Here is an 18,362-nt window from a genome sequence, read left to right on the forward strand (position 1 = left end):
CGAAATTCAAATCAATTCGGAAACAAACTGTGAATAGTTATTAGATGTCATAAGTGATTTTTAAGAGAAAAAAAAAAACTGATCACTCTCAGTGTACTTAAACGATATCCAAAGGCATAAACACATACAAAGACAAAGGTAACTAACATTTTTAATCTAATATAGAGGAAAAGCTAGTGGAATTTTTTTTATAAGCTAGTGGAAATGATTCATGTTCACAACTTTTCTACCTGTATAATGACTTTTAACACAGTTTGTATTGCTAAGTTAATAAAATTATACCTCTATATCATCTTTTAAGGATTCTCATCATTACTATAGTTTTTCTTTATACATCGGAATAGGATCATTACTATAGTTCTATATCACTAAAGTATATTAAAGAAAGACAATAGAAATTCTATTTGAAAAAGTTAATGTTTGAAAATAGCAGAAGCCAAGAGCTAGAGCTAGAGCCTAGATTATCGATGACACTAGCATATGTGGTTTATCACTTTGGAGGTTCTATGTTTAGGGTTTTTTTTAATTATTATTTTTTTTTGAAAAAAACGAATATTTTTTATAAAAAACATAAGGTAAGCAATTTTCATTTTCTTTCTCCTCTATGGAAATGTGTTTCATAAAATTAATAAAAACAACTTTTTGAAATAATCTAATTTCATCTTTTATGGAATAATGATTTAAAAAAAAACTTACAAACATTAAAAAAAAAAAAGATTAATGACAAATGTGATTTCTAAGAAATAACTAAAATAAATGCACACTTTATAGCCTTCTCTATACTATACACCAGTGTATGTTAGATTTTTTATGAAATAAATTTATATCAACAAAATAAAACTAAAACAAATGCACTTTTTAAGTCTTTAAACTCTTGTCTATACTATACACTAGGATTTTAGCCCGTCTCAGTGCGATGCACGGACGAGCAGTTCTTCAATTTATCATATTTATTCAATCAATTTATTTAACTTCATCTATTTAAATCACATACCAAGGAATTTATTCTCATCAACACAACTCAACTACTATTTTACTTACTACTTTCAACTTAAGCCAATAAGGAATTTCTTAGCATGTTTGAAGAACAAACATACTGGAATTTCTTAGCAAGTTTAAAAACATCCCCCTCTAGAAAACATACACGAATAGGATAAAGTGAGGAGAAGCTCAGATCAAACCATCTTGCCTGGTTAATATATAGATAGATTTTCACTAACATGTGAGTCAATTTATGTCTAAAATAACAAAAAAAACCAATTTTCGGTGCCAAATAAACACATTAGTGTGGATGCGTGCCAGCCTATGTAAAAATATCATTTTTTTCCTCTACCCTTGCTTTTGTAATATCCACTCTGTTGTTTGATTTGTTCAAGTAATAATTGTTTGGATAAGTACTATTGATCCTTGTTACTTGACTCGACTACTGTATGGGATCATCACAATTTGTACATTTCCAGAATTAAACATTTATTTACGACTATGGAATCTTTGATTGCTCTGAGAGAAAATATTGCATATCCACTTAATTTGGGTTACTACGGGTATTTTTGAGATTTTGTTCAACTAAATTCAAATACAGACTTCAAAATTTACCCACCAATTTCGGATTAAAAAAAACTTCTTCAGCTTTTATTTAGTGGCCTTAAATTATATTTTGGAAACAATTAATTATGATTTTATACATAAATAATTTTACTTAATATTTAAACAATAAAAGCTGAAAAAGGGAAGAAAACTGGTAAAAAAACCGGCTATAACCGGTCTGGAAATGGTCCAAAACAGCTGGATGACCTGCTCAGCAGGTCACCCACTATATAAAGATCATTTCCTCTCTTCCTCACCCAAAACCCTAGCCGCTGCCTCTCTCCTTCTCTGAAATCTCGTCTGCTTCCTCCTCTCTTCTTCTTCTTCTTCTTCTTCTTCTTCTTCTTCTTCTTCTTCTTCTTCTTCTTCTTCTTCTTCTTCTTCTTCTTCTTCTTCTTCTCTCTAAAACCCTAGCCGCTACTCTTACCGTTCTTCCCCTAATCCTTTTCTTCCTCTGATTTTTTCCTCTTCATTTGCTGTTCTTCAAACCGTATTCTTCTTCTTCCACTCCTCTGGTCCCCTCCACCATTTTCGCCCCCAGACGATCCTAAACTCTAATTTTCGCCCCCTACAAATCCAAAACCCTTATTTTTCTCCAAATCCGAGTTAAGAACCACCTGGATCGGAGATTTTTACAATCTGAGCTACACAAGCAACGATTTTTTCACCAAAATCCGAGTCAAGAAGCACCTGGATCGGACATTTTAGGCTCTGAGGTATGTTAAAATCAAATTTTTACTTGATTTTGTTCTTTTAATATTTTCATTCACTGAATCCTTCTCCTCTCCCTTCTAGATCATCTCCCTGTCAACCAAATGTGACATGCAAGCCTCTGAAGATGGAGTTTTTTTTTTAATGTAAATATCAATATGCAGGGTAAAAGAACAATTTTTTACTGTAAAGTTTGATTTTTTATGTAAAGATGTATTGTTATAAGATCAATATCAGTTCTTATATGTATTGCTATAAGATGTATGCTAACCTCTTTGATGAGCGATTCTGTGTGTTATGATTTTTAATTCAATGATTTATAAAATTAATAAATTTATTTATACACCATTAACTTTATCGAAACATTGGTGAGGTTAAACTAATTATTAACTTTAGTGTATATAGTATATAAAATATATGGACATTTGAAGTTTTTACATACGTGTGATGCACATATGCAAGGAAAAGACAATATACAATTATACATATTTAGTTGAATAATTTATTAAGGTGAATAAATTAACTAATTTACCAATAATTTTTAATATTTTAACATATATTAAGAAAACTACACCCACCCCTAAGAAAAGACTCAAGAGAGCATCTCCAACCCAAGTTCCTTATTTTGGTTTCTTAAACACTATTCTGCACTATTTTTATGGGCTCATACTGCCACATAGGTTTAGCCAATATATATGTCACAATACCTCACATCAGTACTGAGTATCAATGGAGCAAACACTCCTTCAGCAACCCACCTGACTTTTGTCAAGCTTGAGAACACGTGGGCTCTTATGCACCTACATCCAAAACTGCATATTGAAGATGGCAAGGTAGTGACAATTCCTTGGTTGCTCCAAAACCTCATTGTTCTTCACCCAACAACTATGATTTATAAATTTCAGTACAATTTCTCTTCCACTACCTTTTACGACACATTCCTTTTGAGATGCCTCTAAAAAGAGTGAAAACAAATATAGATAAATAAGATGGAATATGAATTGAGGGTCTGCTCTATTGCTAAGAAAGCAAATAATTCTTGCTGGCATAGAAAGATTAACAAAACATTGAGTTGTTCTTCTAGAAATTGAAAACCATTGTTGCCTCATTCTTTTCTCTTTGTGGTTGATTTGACTCTAGTATTAGGGTTTAATGTTCACAGAAAAAGCTTCAGTTCAGCAAACTGTTTGTTAAGATAATGTCAGGTGGAGAAAAAAATAGAGAAAAAAATCTATGAGGAAGAAATTATGCATCTTAGTTCAAAAAATTTGAGCACGATACTAAAATACATGGCCAACCATTCTATAAGAAAATTCAAAATTTGAGGTTATAAACAACACTTAATAAAATGTTTATAAACTAATATTTTCCTTTTCTGCCTACTTACATTAGCAAACAGTCAACATTACCCACTTGATCATAAAACATTAAAACTAAAACAATAAAAATTAAGATCATATTTAAATGAAAGGAAGCAAAAATATGGTTCATTCACAATCTTCATAGTTGTGCTTACCCACTATTATATAAAACATTATAGATTAAATTGATCCCACTACTTCGATCAATAATAGGTAAAAAGCATTCGTCCATCACAGTTAGTGCAATAGCTAGCTTGGAATTGCATTCGAACCCTGTATCATTCACACTTAACCCTTCTGATCCCCTACGTCAAATTAGTCCTATCACTTCAGCTAACATTCAAAAAAACCCTAACTTTCACTTCATATTGAATTTCAAAGCTAAATAATATGGTTCTATGGATCAGGTTCTATAATCCTAGTATATCATATAAAACTAATAAACGATTTAAATTTTTTCTTTTAATTGAAATAAAACAATCACTAAAAAAATATAATACTAAAATAAAGTACGACAATGAATAAACGCTTTAAATTTTTATTCACACTTGAATGGTCATTATTTTAAACAAAAATAATTATAATTTGTTATAAAGAAATCATAATAAAAAAATACAATAAACTTTAGGCTTAAATATGTTGGAAGTCCCTCTAAAATAGGGGTGCTTTGGTTAAGGCCCCTACAAATTTTTTTGGGTGGAATAAGCCCCTAATGTGAAAATAATATATGGTGATAAGCCCCTACCGTGAGGTTCCGTTTAATTTATGATGATTCTGTAAACGGCGTTGGCGTGTATTATATTTTGTGAAAATTATTCAATTAAAGAGGGTGCCACGTAAGTAAATGAGGGATCAAAAAATAAAAATAAAATGAAAATCCAAAGTAAAAAACACAAGTACGTTTGGGGATTTTACTTGAGTTTTTTACTTGGGTTTTTATTTTTTCAACCCTAATTTACTTACGTGGCACCCTCTTTAATTGAATAATTTTCACAAAATATAATTTACGTCAGCGTCGTTTGCAGAATCATGAGAAATTAAACGGAACCTCACGGCAGGGGTTTATCACTATATATTATTTTCACATTAGGGGCTTATTCCACCCAAAAAAAATTGTAGGGGCCTTAACCAAAAGATCCCTATTTTAGAGGGACCTCCAACATATTTAAGCCTAAACTTTAAGCTTAAATCATTATTAAAAAAACTATCAGCTATTGGAATAAGCTCCTTTATAAGAAAATTTTCTAGAACTTTTAAGCTAGTCAAATTAGTTTAAAGCTAGTGAAAAAAAGTTATAAGTTAACTAAAATAACATACCAAACATAGCCATAAAAAGTAAATTATACAATTTTTACATATGATCAACATAAAAATGATAAAGAAGATTAATATGAAAGTAATTAATTATAGCAAAATGAATTTATAAAAAATAACAAACTTATGTACTAAATTCAAATATGCTTACAAAAAACTAAATTCAAATATAAGAACATCTAAAGAAAAAAGAAGAAGCAATTAATACTTAAATTTTCCAAGCTTGCTTCCTTCGAAATACTCGCACAAATTTAATGTCTCACAGTTGATCAAATTTCCTGTCCCAATACCTACAATAAGTAAAAATTAATTTAAAGATTATTTAAAAAAAATTAATTTTACTTAATATTTAAAATAATAAATACTGAAAAAAAGGGAGAAAACCGGTCAAAACTTAAAAAAAACCGGCTCTAACCGGTCAAAACCGGTCTGGAACCGGTCAACAACAGTTCGATGACCTGCTCAGCAGGTCACCCACTATATAATGTTGATTCCACTCTTTCTCACCCCAAAAACCCTATTGGCTTTTACAATTATTACCTTCACCGAATAGAATCTTTGTCCCATTTTTCTAACTCTGCTTACGTTCTTCTATTTTTTTTCAAGGTTACCAAACTTTTGCCACTCTTGGAGTCTTGGTATATTTATTTGTTTATTAGAACTTTAAGTACTTTAGGAGTTTAGGTTGTTACGTTATATATTTTTTTAACAAACAAATAGTTATAGTTATATATCAATGCAAGATTAAAAAAAAAAAAGTAGCTAGTAGATATTCTATTTTGGGTCGATTAAAATTGGTTGTGTTTTGGTTTTTGAAAGACAATTAGGTAGCGTTTGGTGACGGAACGGAACAAGACAGAACAGAACGGAACGGGACAGAACAGGATGTAACAGGACAATAATGTTCTATGTGTTGTGTTTGGTAACTCCAAGTCAATAGAACAGAACCATGATTTTAATTACATATATAATCTTGCATGTTTAATATTTGATTGAGTAAAACAAATTGAACTCAATTGAACATTTTGTATAAAAACCGTTTGCTATTGCTTACTTCATGAAATAATCATTTATTTCTTTAAAATAATCACTTATATATTGTTTAAGTTGTTTCAGTATGCTATTGAAAAAAGCAGAAACCTAATTATCTATTTAAGCTATTTTAAGTGCGTTTGTTTAGATTAAAAAATATTGAATTTTAACTATAGGTTTTTTAAGAGATTTTGAGAAAAGCATAAGTTGATTCGTGTTTGACTGCTATAATTAAAATCACTTTTTTTTATCTCCCCTCATCTATCATCATAGATTTTCATTATAAGCTAAAGTAACTATTTCAAATAATTTGTTTTCAGCTTCAGCTGAAACAAACACAAAAGGTGATTTTTTGATTAAAAAGTGATTTTTTCAAAATAAGTTGAATTAAACGCACTCTATTGGCTCGTTTATCATTGCTTACAAAAACTGATTTTACTTTTGAAAAAATAATTGATTTTATTTTAATTAAGTTGATTCGTGTTTGACACTCTAATTAAAATCACTTTTTTATCTCCTCTCATCTATCATCATAGGTTTTCATAATAAGCTAAAGTAACTGTTTCAAATAATCTGTTTTCAGCTTCAGCTGAAACAAACACAAAAAGTGATATTTGATTAAAAAAGTGATTTTTTTATTTTAAAAGTGATTTTTTGATTAAAAAATGATTTTTCCAAAAGAGGTTAAATCAAACGCACTCTAATTAGCTCGTTTATCATTGATTACAAAAAGTGATTTTACTTTTGAAAAAAATAATTGATTTTATTTTAAGTGATTTTTTTTGAAAAAGTAGATTTTCATTTAACTTTGTCTACAAATATAATAAGTGCTTTCAATTTTATAAGTGATTTTAAACTGTTTAGATACATAAAATTTCAAATATAAATTAAGAGTATTTTTGAACTTGCAAAAGTTTTAAGAGAGTGTTCTGTTCCGTTCCCTTCCGTTCCACCCTTTTCCAGGGAACCAAAGTGTCCCGTTCGTGGAGCCTTTTGTCCCGTTCTGTTCCATTTTAAAAACAAGACAAACACAGAACATAACTCATGTGTCATGTTCCGTTCCCTTCCTACATGTTTGCCAAACGCTACCTTAGTTTTGTTGAGTTATAATTGTTTTCTTGTCAAGCTTTTGAATTTTAAATTTTTTTTATTTTACAGATATAGTAGTATTTTATTTATAAATAATATATCATTAAAATTTTTAAAAACACTTATGATAGTTGATAATATTTGTTATGTTAGTCTTTTTGGAATCTTGAATTATAAATATTGTTTATGATATCTAGTATTACTTTTTTTTGTTACATCTATCTATCTATATATTATTACTTTGAAGCTACTATTTTTGTGTGTATACTAATTTTAATTCTAATTATGTTGTGTAATTTTTATTTGTAGTGAAGGAACTTCAGATAAGGCCCAACCCAAAGCCATCGTTCAGAAAAAAAAAAACAAAAAACCCCTAACTCATATAAATACTCTCATTAACACAAACCCTAAAAAACCTTCAGCCGTTTCTCTTCTCTTCTCCTCTCCAGAACCTTCAGCCGTTTCTTCCTTTCTCTTCTTCCCTTCCCACTTTCTCTTCAAACCCTAGCCGCCACCCAACCAGAATCCCTCCTCCCACCATGACTACAACCTCATCTCATCTCTTCTCCACAAAAACCCTAGCCGCCCTCTCTCTCTCTCTCATATATCTGACGTCCCCATCATCATCATCTTCTTCTTCTTCTTCTTCTGATAACAGAATCAGAAAGAGGGAAAAAGAGAGAGAGAGAGAGAGAGAGAGAGAGAGAGAGAGAGATTGACATTGAATCTGTAACAATATTCTGTTATGATGAAAGCTTACTATTACAAAGAGAATCTATCTCTTATATAGAATCCTGATCTAACTGAATGCTAACAGAATACTAACAACTAACTGTACAGCTGTCAATACAGCTGGCTCATGACAGCTGGCGATATTTCATATCCCTATATTACCCTTATACACTTATACACCCCCGCAAACTGAAGTGGGTTGGACAAACCTGTGTTTGTCAAACACACTCAGTTTGTCTCTAAGAAACTGAAACCTAGTATGAGACAAAGCTTTAGTGAATATGTCAGCCCTCTGATGTTCGGATGAGATATGTTGAACCAGAAGTTGCTTGGCCTGAACTTTTTCTCTGACAAAGAAGATGTCCATTTCCATGTGTTTAGTTCTAGTGTGTAGGATAGGATTATGAGTAAGCAGTACCGTGCTCATATTATCACACAAAATTAAAGGTGTTTGGAATGGAATCTTCAATTCAGAAAGTAAGGACTGGACCCAGAGAAGCTCTGCTGTTGTATTAGCTAGGCTGCGATATTCTGCTTCAGTGCTTGATCTGGCCACCAATGTCTGCTTCTTGGCTGTCCAGGAAATGAGATTAGGACCAAGAAACACACAAGATCCAGATGTAGACCTTCTGTCATCTGGATCTGCCCCCCAATCTGCATCACAAAATGCCAGTAGAGGAAGAGGTTTAGAAAGTGAACAGGGCTGAAGTTGCACACCATAGGAGATTGTCCCTTTGAGATATCTCAGAATTCGTTTCACTGCCTTCCAATGTTCCTCTTGAGGTTGAGATAAAAATTGACACACTTTGTTAACAGCAAAAGCTATTTCAGGTCTAGTGATAGTTGAGTGAGTGGTCCATCAAAGGATTAGAGGCCATCTTCACCCACACTGCCTTTGAGCAAAAGTTCAGAGGTGTCCTGATTTCGAACACAACAGTAAGTAGCATGAAAAGAGAAATAAACATTGTTATCCCTAGCAAACCTACTGACAGAAACCAAGTTCTTTGTAATGGAAGGGACTAAAAGAAGCTTATTAAGTAGTAAAACAGCTTTGGAATTAAAGGTTGAGGGAATAGAGGATGAACCTATAGACTGTATGGGCAATCCCTGGCCATTTCCCATGTAAAGCTGATCAGTAGAGCCTGCAGGAATGTTGTCCACCATCACAGCTGGATTGTTGGTAACATGATGTGTGGCTCCAGAATCTGGGAACCATTGGACAGAGGCATTTGCAGCAGTAGATGAGATCTGAGGTGGTACAGTGGCAAGCATGGCATGAGGAAGTGCTTGAGCAGCAGCTGATGCCGGTTGAGGATAATGAGGGGTTGAATTAGCCCTGAAACCTTGTGCTGCAAACTGTGGAGGCCTAGCAGAGAGCTGTTGACCCCATTCACTTGGCAAAGATGGTGAAGTCACACACCAAGGACCAAGAGACCCTGGCATTCCAGCCCCAAAACCAGCATAGGGACCAAAACCCCCAAATTGAGTACTAGGAAATCCCAAATTAGCACCAGAAAACCCTAAATTCGTGTAGGGACCAAAACCCCCAAATTGAGCATTCTGGAGCCCTAAATTTCCAAATTGAGTACCAAGAAATCCCAAATTAGCACCTGGTGTAGAAGATCCATTGTTGAATTGGCCAATTGCACCATTAGAAGCGGAATTAGGCTTCGACCAGCAAGATGCAAGATCATGACCATACTTGTTACAGTATGTACACTGGAGATTGCTACGACCTCTCCCGCGACCACGCCCGCGACCGTAGTTCCCACCATAGGTGTTGTTGCCTTGACTCCCGGAGTCGCGTTCTTGAGCTTCGCTTTGTGTAGCCAATTGCGACTCCGACGACGGCTGCCACGGCACCGATGGCGGTGGAGCAGGGAGAGACGGTGGTTGCGACACCGGAGCAGGAGCTTGAGGAGAAATCGAAGGAGTCTGAGGAGGAATTTGCGCAAGAAACACTGAGGCTGCAGAATCTACCTGTTGCTTCTTCTTCATGCGCTCTAATCGGGCTTCATGAGCAATAACCATTGCCTCAACCTCAGATATGGTGAAGAACGTGTCACGACTGTAAATCACAGTCATCAACGCACTGAATTCCTCAGGAAGTCCATCAAATATGGCTTCGAGATGATCGCGGAATTGAACAGGTTCACCGATCGAAGTCAGAGTGTTGACAATGGTCTTGATGCGTTTGAGATACTCTGTAGCAGACTTCGTTCCCTTCGAGATATTCTTCAATTCTGAACGCAATTGTGTGGACTGTGCTCTTGAATGCGCATTGAAGAAGGTATGAACTTCCTTCCAGACCTGCCATGAATGACGACATTGAACCACAGTAGGAAGCAGAGAAGCAGATAACGTTGAAAGCAACCATGTGAAAAGAGTTGAATCTTGTTGCTCCCAATCTGTGTACGCTGGATTCTCAGTCTCAGCCAAACGATCTTCATCAGATGAGAAACGATCTGGAATTTGAACTGGATCCTGAATGAACTTCTGCAATTTATGTGCCCTAATTACTCCTTCAACAAGTTGTTTCCAGGAGTAGAAATTCGTGTCATCAAGCTTGATGACTGCATGAGTCAAAGCTTTCTCATGCGAGGAAGAAGAAGAGAGAAGCGAGGAAGAAGAGGATAGCGAGGAAGAAGACGATTCCGCCATGGAACCTAGGCTCGTGATACCATGATAACAGAATCAGAAAGAGGGAAAAAAAGAGAGAGAGAGAGAGAGAGAGAGAGAGAGAGAGAGAGAGAGATTGACATTGAATCTGTAACAATATTCTGTTATGATGAAAGCTTACTATTACAAAGAGAATCTATCTCTTATATAGAATCCTGATCTAACTGAATGCTAACAGAATACTAACAACTAACTGTACAGCTGTCAATACAGCTGGCTCATGACAGCTGGCGATATTTCATATCCCTATATTACCCTTATACACAGGGGCGGATTTACCCCCTGGCTTGCCTGGGCCATTGCCCTGGCTCAGGGGGGAAAATAAATTTTTTTCTTTGGCCCAAGTATGCTTTTGGACTAAAAAAAAAAAGAGAGAAAGGGCAAAATTTTAAGGTTAGGATAAAATTGAGGGACTAAAATAAAAAAAAACAAAAGAGAGTGAAGGAGCTGTGAGACAGTGAGAGAGTGAACTCAGTGAAGGAGTGAGACTTGAGGGATAGAGAGAGTGAAGGAGTTGTGAGACTGTGAGAAAGTGAGAACTGAGACTTGAGATACAGAGTGAGTGAGGGCGTGAGGCAGATGATTTGTGGGGGAGAGAGCGCGAGGAAGAAGGGTCATGAGGAGATGATTTGTGGTGTGGGTGATTGTTTAGAAAGCTAGAAAACTGTAAGAGGCGGTGCTGTGGAGAAGAAACAGCCTCAAGAAGAAACACACGGCGCTAGAAGATTGAGTAAGAGGAAGGATGAGATAGAATATTTAGGGTTTTGAAATTTTTTAGAGAAAAAAAATTAAAGCTTTTGCCTTTTTTTACGGCCCAGTAGGCGTACTCTATGGGCTGGATCCTAACAAACATATGATATTTTTTCTTTTGAAAGTAACAAACAATTGATATTATACTTATACATATTTTTAAGCATATACCCACCATATATGGTAAAATATTGAAAAAACAGATGTATCATGTATGCACAGTAAAAAAAATGCATTGGGTGAGTGTGTGCTCTTAAAAATATGATATTAGAAATATTATCTAAATTTTATATGATACATATATACTTTTTTATTTTTCCTCTTTTTAATGGGTGAGTTTTCATATCAGATTTTTTTTAGTGGGTTTAGACCTATATGAGTTTGTCTAATTTCCTTCTTGAGGAAACAACTATATCTATGATCTAGTGAACAACTAGCAAATTAGAAAAGTAATCTTGATCAGCTATAGTTGGGTTCAATCAATAAATTAGAATTTTAGGTTGAGAGAGGTGGAAAATTTTACGAGAATGAATGTTTAAATTCTTTGTGTGGGGTAAGAATATTATAAGTAAAATGATAGAAGGGAATTTTGCACAAACCATTCTCTTTATGTTTATGGCTCCTTAATATTTTGGCTCAAGCCATTGTTTGTAAGAGAAGAAGATGCTAATGAAATAGAAGAGCGCCACTTGCTAGAACGTGATGATGGATTGATGGCTATATGCCTTATTTGTCAGTCTTTTTCTAACTTGCCCCATTCTTATCACATTTTTAAGTTTTGATCAGATTTAATATATTTCATATTGATAAAAGGTGATATTGGCTTCAATTATTCCCAAGTATGTAATTTTTCAATGTGATAAGACTCTCTCTAACATCCCTCTGCTACATTATCTTTATGGTTGTACTTATATGTTGGAGTTGTGTGATTAATTGAGAATGTGACATATTTGTCATTGTAATAGGCTATTCATGCCGCAACATCGCAATGCCCGCAACCGCAACTGTAATTTAAAACCCTAGGTCATAGTCAGATGTGCGCAGTTAGACTTAGGCTTAAACTTGCCCAGGCTCCACAAAAATTCTGGTTCCGCCACTGCTTATACACTTATATCTTCTTCCTCCCTTTCTCCTTCTCATCTTCCCGTTCTCCCCCTCATCCTCTCTTCCCCTTCTTTTTTCCTCTTCTTATACTGTTCTTCAAACCCGATTCTTCTTCTTCCTCATTTTCGCCCCCAACCGATCCAAAACCCTAACTTTCGCCCCCTACCGATCAAAAACCCTCATTTTTCTCCAAAACCGAGCAAGAAGCACCTGGATCGGAGATTTTTAAAACGATTTGATGCATGCAAGGCTCGTTGCTATCCAAGCAACGATTTTTTCACCAAAATCCGAGGGAAGAAGCACCTGGATCGGACATTTAAGGCTCTGAGGTATGTAAAAATCAAATTTTTACTTGATTTTGTTTGTTTAAAATTTGCACTAACTGAATCCCTCTCCTCTCCCTTCCAGATCATCTCCCTGTCAACCAAACTGGACGTGCAAGCCAACCTCTGAAGATGGATTTTTTTTTCATGTAAATATCAATATTCAGTGTAAAAGAACGATTTTTTACTGTAAAGTTTGATTTTTTTATGTAAAGTTTGGATTTTTATTAATACTGCTATAAGATGTATGCTAAATGCTAACCTCTTTAATGCTCATTTTCTCCTGCTTGTTGATGCAAGTTTGCCTCTACTGTAAAGTTTGATTTTTTTATGTAAAGTTTGGATTTTTTATGTAAAGTGAATGATGGGAGTAGAGTAGAGTCATGGAAGGTGGTAGGGCTGATTGAACAGGTGAACACGGGGAAGGAGGAAAGTGATGCATGAATAGTGCAATGAATAGTGCTCTTAGCTGGAATCAGGACTTTGAAAATAGCCTTTAGATTAGCAGTTGAAATCAACGGCCATGATTTAATTTCCCTTATGAATAGTGCTTTTGAAACTGCCCATTAAGTAGATGTAGATATCAGTTCTTATATGTATTGCTATAAGATGTATGCTAACCTCTTTGATGATCCTTTCCTTCTCCTTCTGCTTGTATCCTTTTGTTGATGCAATTTTGCCTCTACTTCTCCTTCTACTTTCTCATCACCTTCTCTTCTGCTTTATACTCTAGTTGATGCTTGCTTCTTCCTCTACTTACTTTCTCCTCTGACCTGAGAAAGTGAATGATGGGAGTGGAGTTGTTGGAAGCGTATGGAAGGGAGAAGTTCCTGACAGTGGCAGTGTAGTTGGTGGTGGCGTGTGAACAGTGTGTGTAAGAGAGACACTGCAGGTGATGTGTGGTTAGGTGAGGAGGAGAATCAGCTGTTGGATTAGAAGTTGAAATCAATGGTTCATATTGAAAGTGAGGCAAAAAAAAGTCTCACAAGTGAGTGGCCAAGATTAAAGAGTGAAAATGGAGAGAGATTGGAATAGACGGCTCAGATTCATAGTTCTCCTATGAATAGTAAATTCTTGTCTTTCTTTTAAGTTGTAGTAGATTAGTGTATGCGAGAGTGTGGTGGTGTCTCAAATCGTCACTGCCAAAAGTTTCTTCTAGAGATAAGGTGTTTGGGTGGTGTCCATGCACCCCTTTTGATATATGTGGAGAATCTTGCCGTTAAGAAGTTTGTTCATTTTGATTTGGAAGAGAGATATTGTCTTCATCCTAAGTGCTACGTTGATGATCAAGTAAAAAATGACCTATATGCTACTTGGACAGATGCCCTTGTCATCAAATTGCTAGGGAAAAACCTTGGTTTCACTATCATGAGTGAGAGATTGTTGCATCAACATATACTCCAACCTATAACTTGGATCGGTTAGTTGAATACATGCCGGATCAGTTAGTTGAACTAGTTGGATCGGGAACCATTACTATGATTGGTCTGATTTTTAGTTCAGATTGGATATGCATTTAAGTCGGCCAAAACCGTTGTAAAATGATCAAACCCGAAGTGAAACAATTAAATAGAGAGGGTTGAACCGACCAGATAAAAAATCCGTGCTCATGGAATAACATAAGAAAATGTTTCCGCATAAGATTTGAATACGGAACATCCTGCTTGTAAAAAATAACTTTCCACTGCATCACTTGGTATGTGGGGTTCGAACTTTTGACCTCTTAAAAAAAAATTAGACATACTTTGATTGTTCCATTAGACGACCTAATAATAACTTTTTGGACAAACCAACCACACAATGATTTAAACTTAATATTTTAATTTACTATGTGTGTGTTTGGATGAGCGTTAGCAGAATTGGATCTGGTCAGAAGTGGATCTGACAGAATTGGATCCGGTAAACGTGAGTTTTGTAACATCCCGATCTGACGACTGGCCTCACGGTAACAACACGAGTCTTTTCAGTGCGCTTTGTCCTCACTCGCGCACTTCCCGGGAAAACTTCCCAGGAGGTCACCCATCACGATATTGCTCCAAGGCAAGCACACTTAACCATGGAGTTCTTATCAGTTGGGCTCCCGAAAAGAAGTTGCAACTTGTTGTCATCAGTAGTACCAATCAAATCTTTTATGCCCTCCTCAACTGTATAGTCCATCCCTACACAGTCTCGGAATACCTCTTGTTCGGGTGTGAGATCGGCTCATTCCTGTGACCCTCCGCCTAGAAGCTTGCCAGAAGCCGCTCCTTGTCCGTGCCTCACTGCACCGGCGATCACTCCCCGCCCTCGTCAGCCCCGGGTGCCACAGGCCCAACAACTTCTGCTTGGTTCGTCCTCGAACCACACCGTACTGGGAGAGGTTGGCTCTGATACCACTTGTAACATCCCGATCTGACGACTGGCCTCACGGTAACAACACGAGTCTTTTCAGTGCGCTTTGTCCTCACTCGCGCATTTCCCGGGAAGTGCGTGAGTGAGGACAAAGCGCGCTGAAAAGACTCGTGTTGTTACCGTGAGGCCAGTCGTCAAGTCGGGATGTTACAAGTTTGAGTGATGTGATTTATGTTTGGATACAATTACAAGAACGTGATTTTAGTAAGAAAATTTTGTTTGGATATCTTTGATTAGAATTGCTTTTGAGTGTGTAATGACTAAAAGGGTATGAATACTTAAATCATTATATAAGGCTTGCACCATTTTTTTGAACTTTATATTAGTATGAATTAATTTAAAATTTAAATTCAATAACTTAATTATCATATATGAATGCTATAAAATTTGATTTCATTAAATTAATAATAATATTTGAAGGGTCTTTAGTTCACAGATTAAAGGCACTTCCAATGAAGTTTCATCTAAAGAAATTGTAGTATGCCTTCACTTAAATGATGCAATACTCATTTGTGAGTGTAAAATTATGCCTTCTATAAAATGTCTCCTGTACAAATTAAAGCCAGCCCCATCATCGTTGGTAGAGGTGCTGATATGAAACAAAAATTTACATACAACTCATTACAAATGAAAAAAATTAAATAAATCAATCAATCAAGTTCAACATAATGAATAACACCATCTAAACTACAACTAGTCCCACATCGGTGAGAAATTTATTATTCCCACATTGCAACTTTGTTTTCCTTTCCCTTGATTACAGCCACCAAAAACAGAGAGAACAATCTAACCACGTTCTTCTTCGATTGGCATGGAATTGCAAGCCCTTCTTCAGAGGATCGATTGGTAGTGGAAAAATCTAACCATGACAGTGGATGAAGGGAAAAGGGGCACAAAGGGAAAGGTTTCAAAAGTTTAAGATTTGGTATTGCCATGGTTTCAGAGATTCACGTTTGATGGATGGAGAAGCTGGTATAGGATGCTTCAGCCAGATCCACGTTCCCTCCTTGATCCGGTTCTCAGACGCGAGTAGCCAAACATCAATTTTACATCAATGATCCACGTTACAGTCTCAGATCCGATTTTCAGCTTGATCCACGTTCGAGACTCACAACCAAACACACACTATATGTACTTGGGTTGGTCGATCCGACCAATACCTAACGAGTGATCCATTAACCTAATACCTCAAGTCCTCAATGAAATCAATAATTGGACCGAGTTTTAAAATATTGATAGGGCTCAAAATAGAAATTTAGAAAACCCTATGAAAACACTGAGTACCGAGCGCCGCAATACGCAATAAACTCTCTGCCCTGATACGAAAACGCTTTCATATACACCGTCCGATTGAAAGCCACGTCACCGATCCACGCGAATTCCAGTTTCAACGGCTGAGATCAGTGTTGCAGAAGAACTGGTGGCGAAACGAAGGAACGTTGCTGGTAACTTGGCTTTCTTCCCTATTCTCTTCGTGCTCGATTTTTCGGAGAGAAGAGATTTCTGTGAAATTCGAATTCGAAGATGAAGGTTTCGGAGGAGTTGAATGTGCATGTGGAGGAAAGCGAGATTGTGGTTTTGAATGAGGAGGATGAAGCTTATGATGACTCTGAGGATGATGTAGACGATGAAGATGATGAGGGAGACGAGGACGATGACGATGACGGAGAGGATGATGACGGTGATGAGGATGACGATGATGATGCTCCCGGCGGTGGAGACGACGATGACGACGAGGAAGATGAAGAAGAGGAAGGAGGAGTTGAAGGTGGGCGCGGTGGTGGTGGTGATCCTGATGACGATGATGATGACGACGACGACGACGACGAGGAAGAGGAAGAAGAGGTAATTGAGTTTAATTGCTTATTACCTTTATCAAATCCCTAATTTGTTGAGATTATTACAGTTTTGATTTTGGTAGCTTCGCGAATCTGAATTGTTTGATTGTTTATCTGTTATGATCAATTTCAGTTTATTCGTTTGATTCCCCTTTGAATTTGGTTTTCAATTTTGAGTTTTCACTTCGTTTTAGGGTTTTTGTTGTTGTTCTAGCTTGATTTTAATTTTACTTCCTAGGTTTTAATCATCCAAGAAATTGCTCAACCTTTGGTGATTCCTTCGTTTATATGAGAAAAAAAGTAAAATTCTGTTCACTTTGAAATGTGATTTATATAATGGACCAGGGACCTTTATTGGCATAATTGAATTCAAAAGTTTATGCTGAAAAAAAATTAAGAATCTTACATAATTGGGCATCTTTAATTGAGATTGAAATGAAAGGCAAGTACTATGAATTTTAGTTATCTGTATCTATTGTGTTACTCACGTTACATGATTTTTCTTTTTAGGAGGATTTGGGAACAGAGTACCTTGTCCGCCGCACTGTAGCGGCAGCTGAGGATGAGGAAGCATCTAGTGATTTTGAACCTGAGGAAGATGAAGGTGATGACAACGATAACGATGATGGTGAGAAAGCTGGGGTTCCATCAAAGAGAAAAAGATCAGATAAAGATGGTTCAGGCGATGATGATTCAGATGACGGAGGAGAAGATGATGAGAGACCCTCTAAACGATAGGGTTGGATCCATCTGTGCTTGAGGACTTAACAAAAGGCAATCATAGGTCAACATGTTATCCCCTGTCCTTTAAATACATTTCTGATTTCAGAGAAGTGATAAGTAGGTTCTTGGAATTATTAATTTCTTGCTTTGTTGTATTTTTATGGTGAATATTACTAGGTTTACTAGTTTTTTTCAGGTGGGTGCATAGTCAATAGTGGGTTATATCGTGGTAGATCAAATTTTACAGGCTGAAATTTGTATCCTGGGTCAATAGATCTTGTGTATTACTATTTCTTATACCCTGAAATTGTTGGTTTTTGGTTACAATCTTATTGTTTTCATTTGTTGCTATTTCATGTTGATGTGGCCTTCCGGTCTGCTGGACTTGCGAGTGCAGGAGCAATCTTATTGGTTTTTTTTTCTTCCTGAAAATAGCTGAAAGGCATTAGCTTCTTAAGAAAACCTTGCTTTGGAGTACAAGTGCGTTTGGTTTCCAATCGAAAACATATTCAACATTTCACATTTAGAACCAATCTGTTGCAAACCCAAGAATCAAGCCCTCCGCACCACGCGCCACAAAACAGAAACCAGCGCCCTACCCTTGCTCGAGAGAGGTGTCAAAATTCACCTTTACAGCACCAGGTTGAGGACACTGATTCGCAAGATGTTAGCTCACTTCCTTAGATGCATACAACATTATAAGTTTGAAACTTCAATAAATATATTTA

The 18,362-nt window shown here is 35.9% G+C and overlaps 1 protein-coding gene and 1 long non-coding RNA gene across 2 annotated transcripts; both read left to right on the top strand.

Annotated features, from left to right (window-relative positions):
* Positions 1-12,311: 12,311 nt before the first annotated feature.
* Positions 12,312-12,958, top strand: LOC130713483 (uncharacterized). The gene is made up of 2 exons (XR_009010921.1): positions 12,312-12,688; positions 12,768-12,958. It is a non-coding gene; the product is annotated as an uncharacterized LOC130713483 (long non-coding RNA).
* Positions 12,959-16,325: 3,367 nt separating this feature from the next.
* Positions 16,326-17,985, top strand: LOC130714891 (uncharacterized). The gene is made up of 2 exons (XM_057564865.1): positions 16,326-16,918; positions 17,422-17,985. The coding sequence occupies exons 1-2, from the start codon at positions 16,598-16,600 to the stop codon at positions 17,647-17,649; spliced, it is 549 nt and encodes a 182-aa protein (XP_057420848.1). The 5' UTR covers positions 16,326-16,597; the 3' UTR covers positions 17,650-17,985.
* The last annotated feature ends 377 nt before the right edge of the window (positions 17,986-18,362 follow it).

Source organism: Lotus japonicus, chromosome 4 (assembly GCF_012489685.1).
Source record: "Lotus japonicus ecotype B-129 chromosome 4, LjGifu_v1.2".
In the NCBI taxonomy this organism is placed as follows: Eukaryota; Viridiplantae; Streptophyta; class Magnoliopsida; order Fabales; family Fabaceae; genus Lotus; species Lotus japonicus.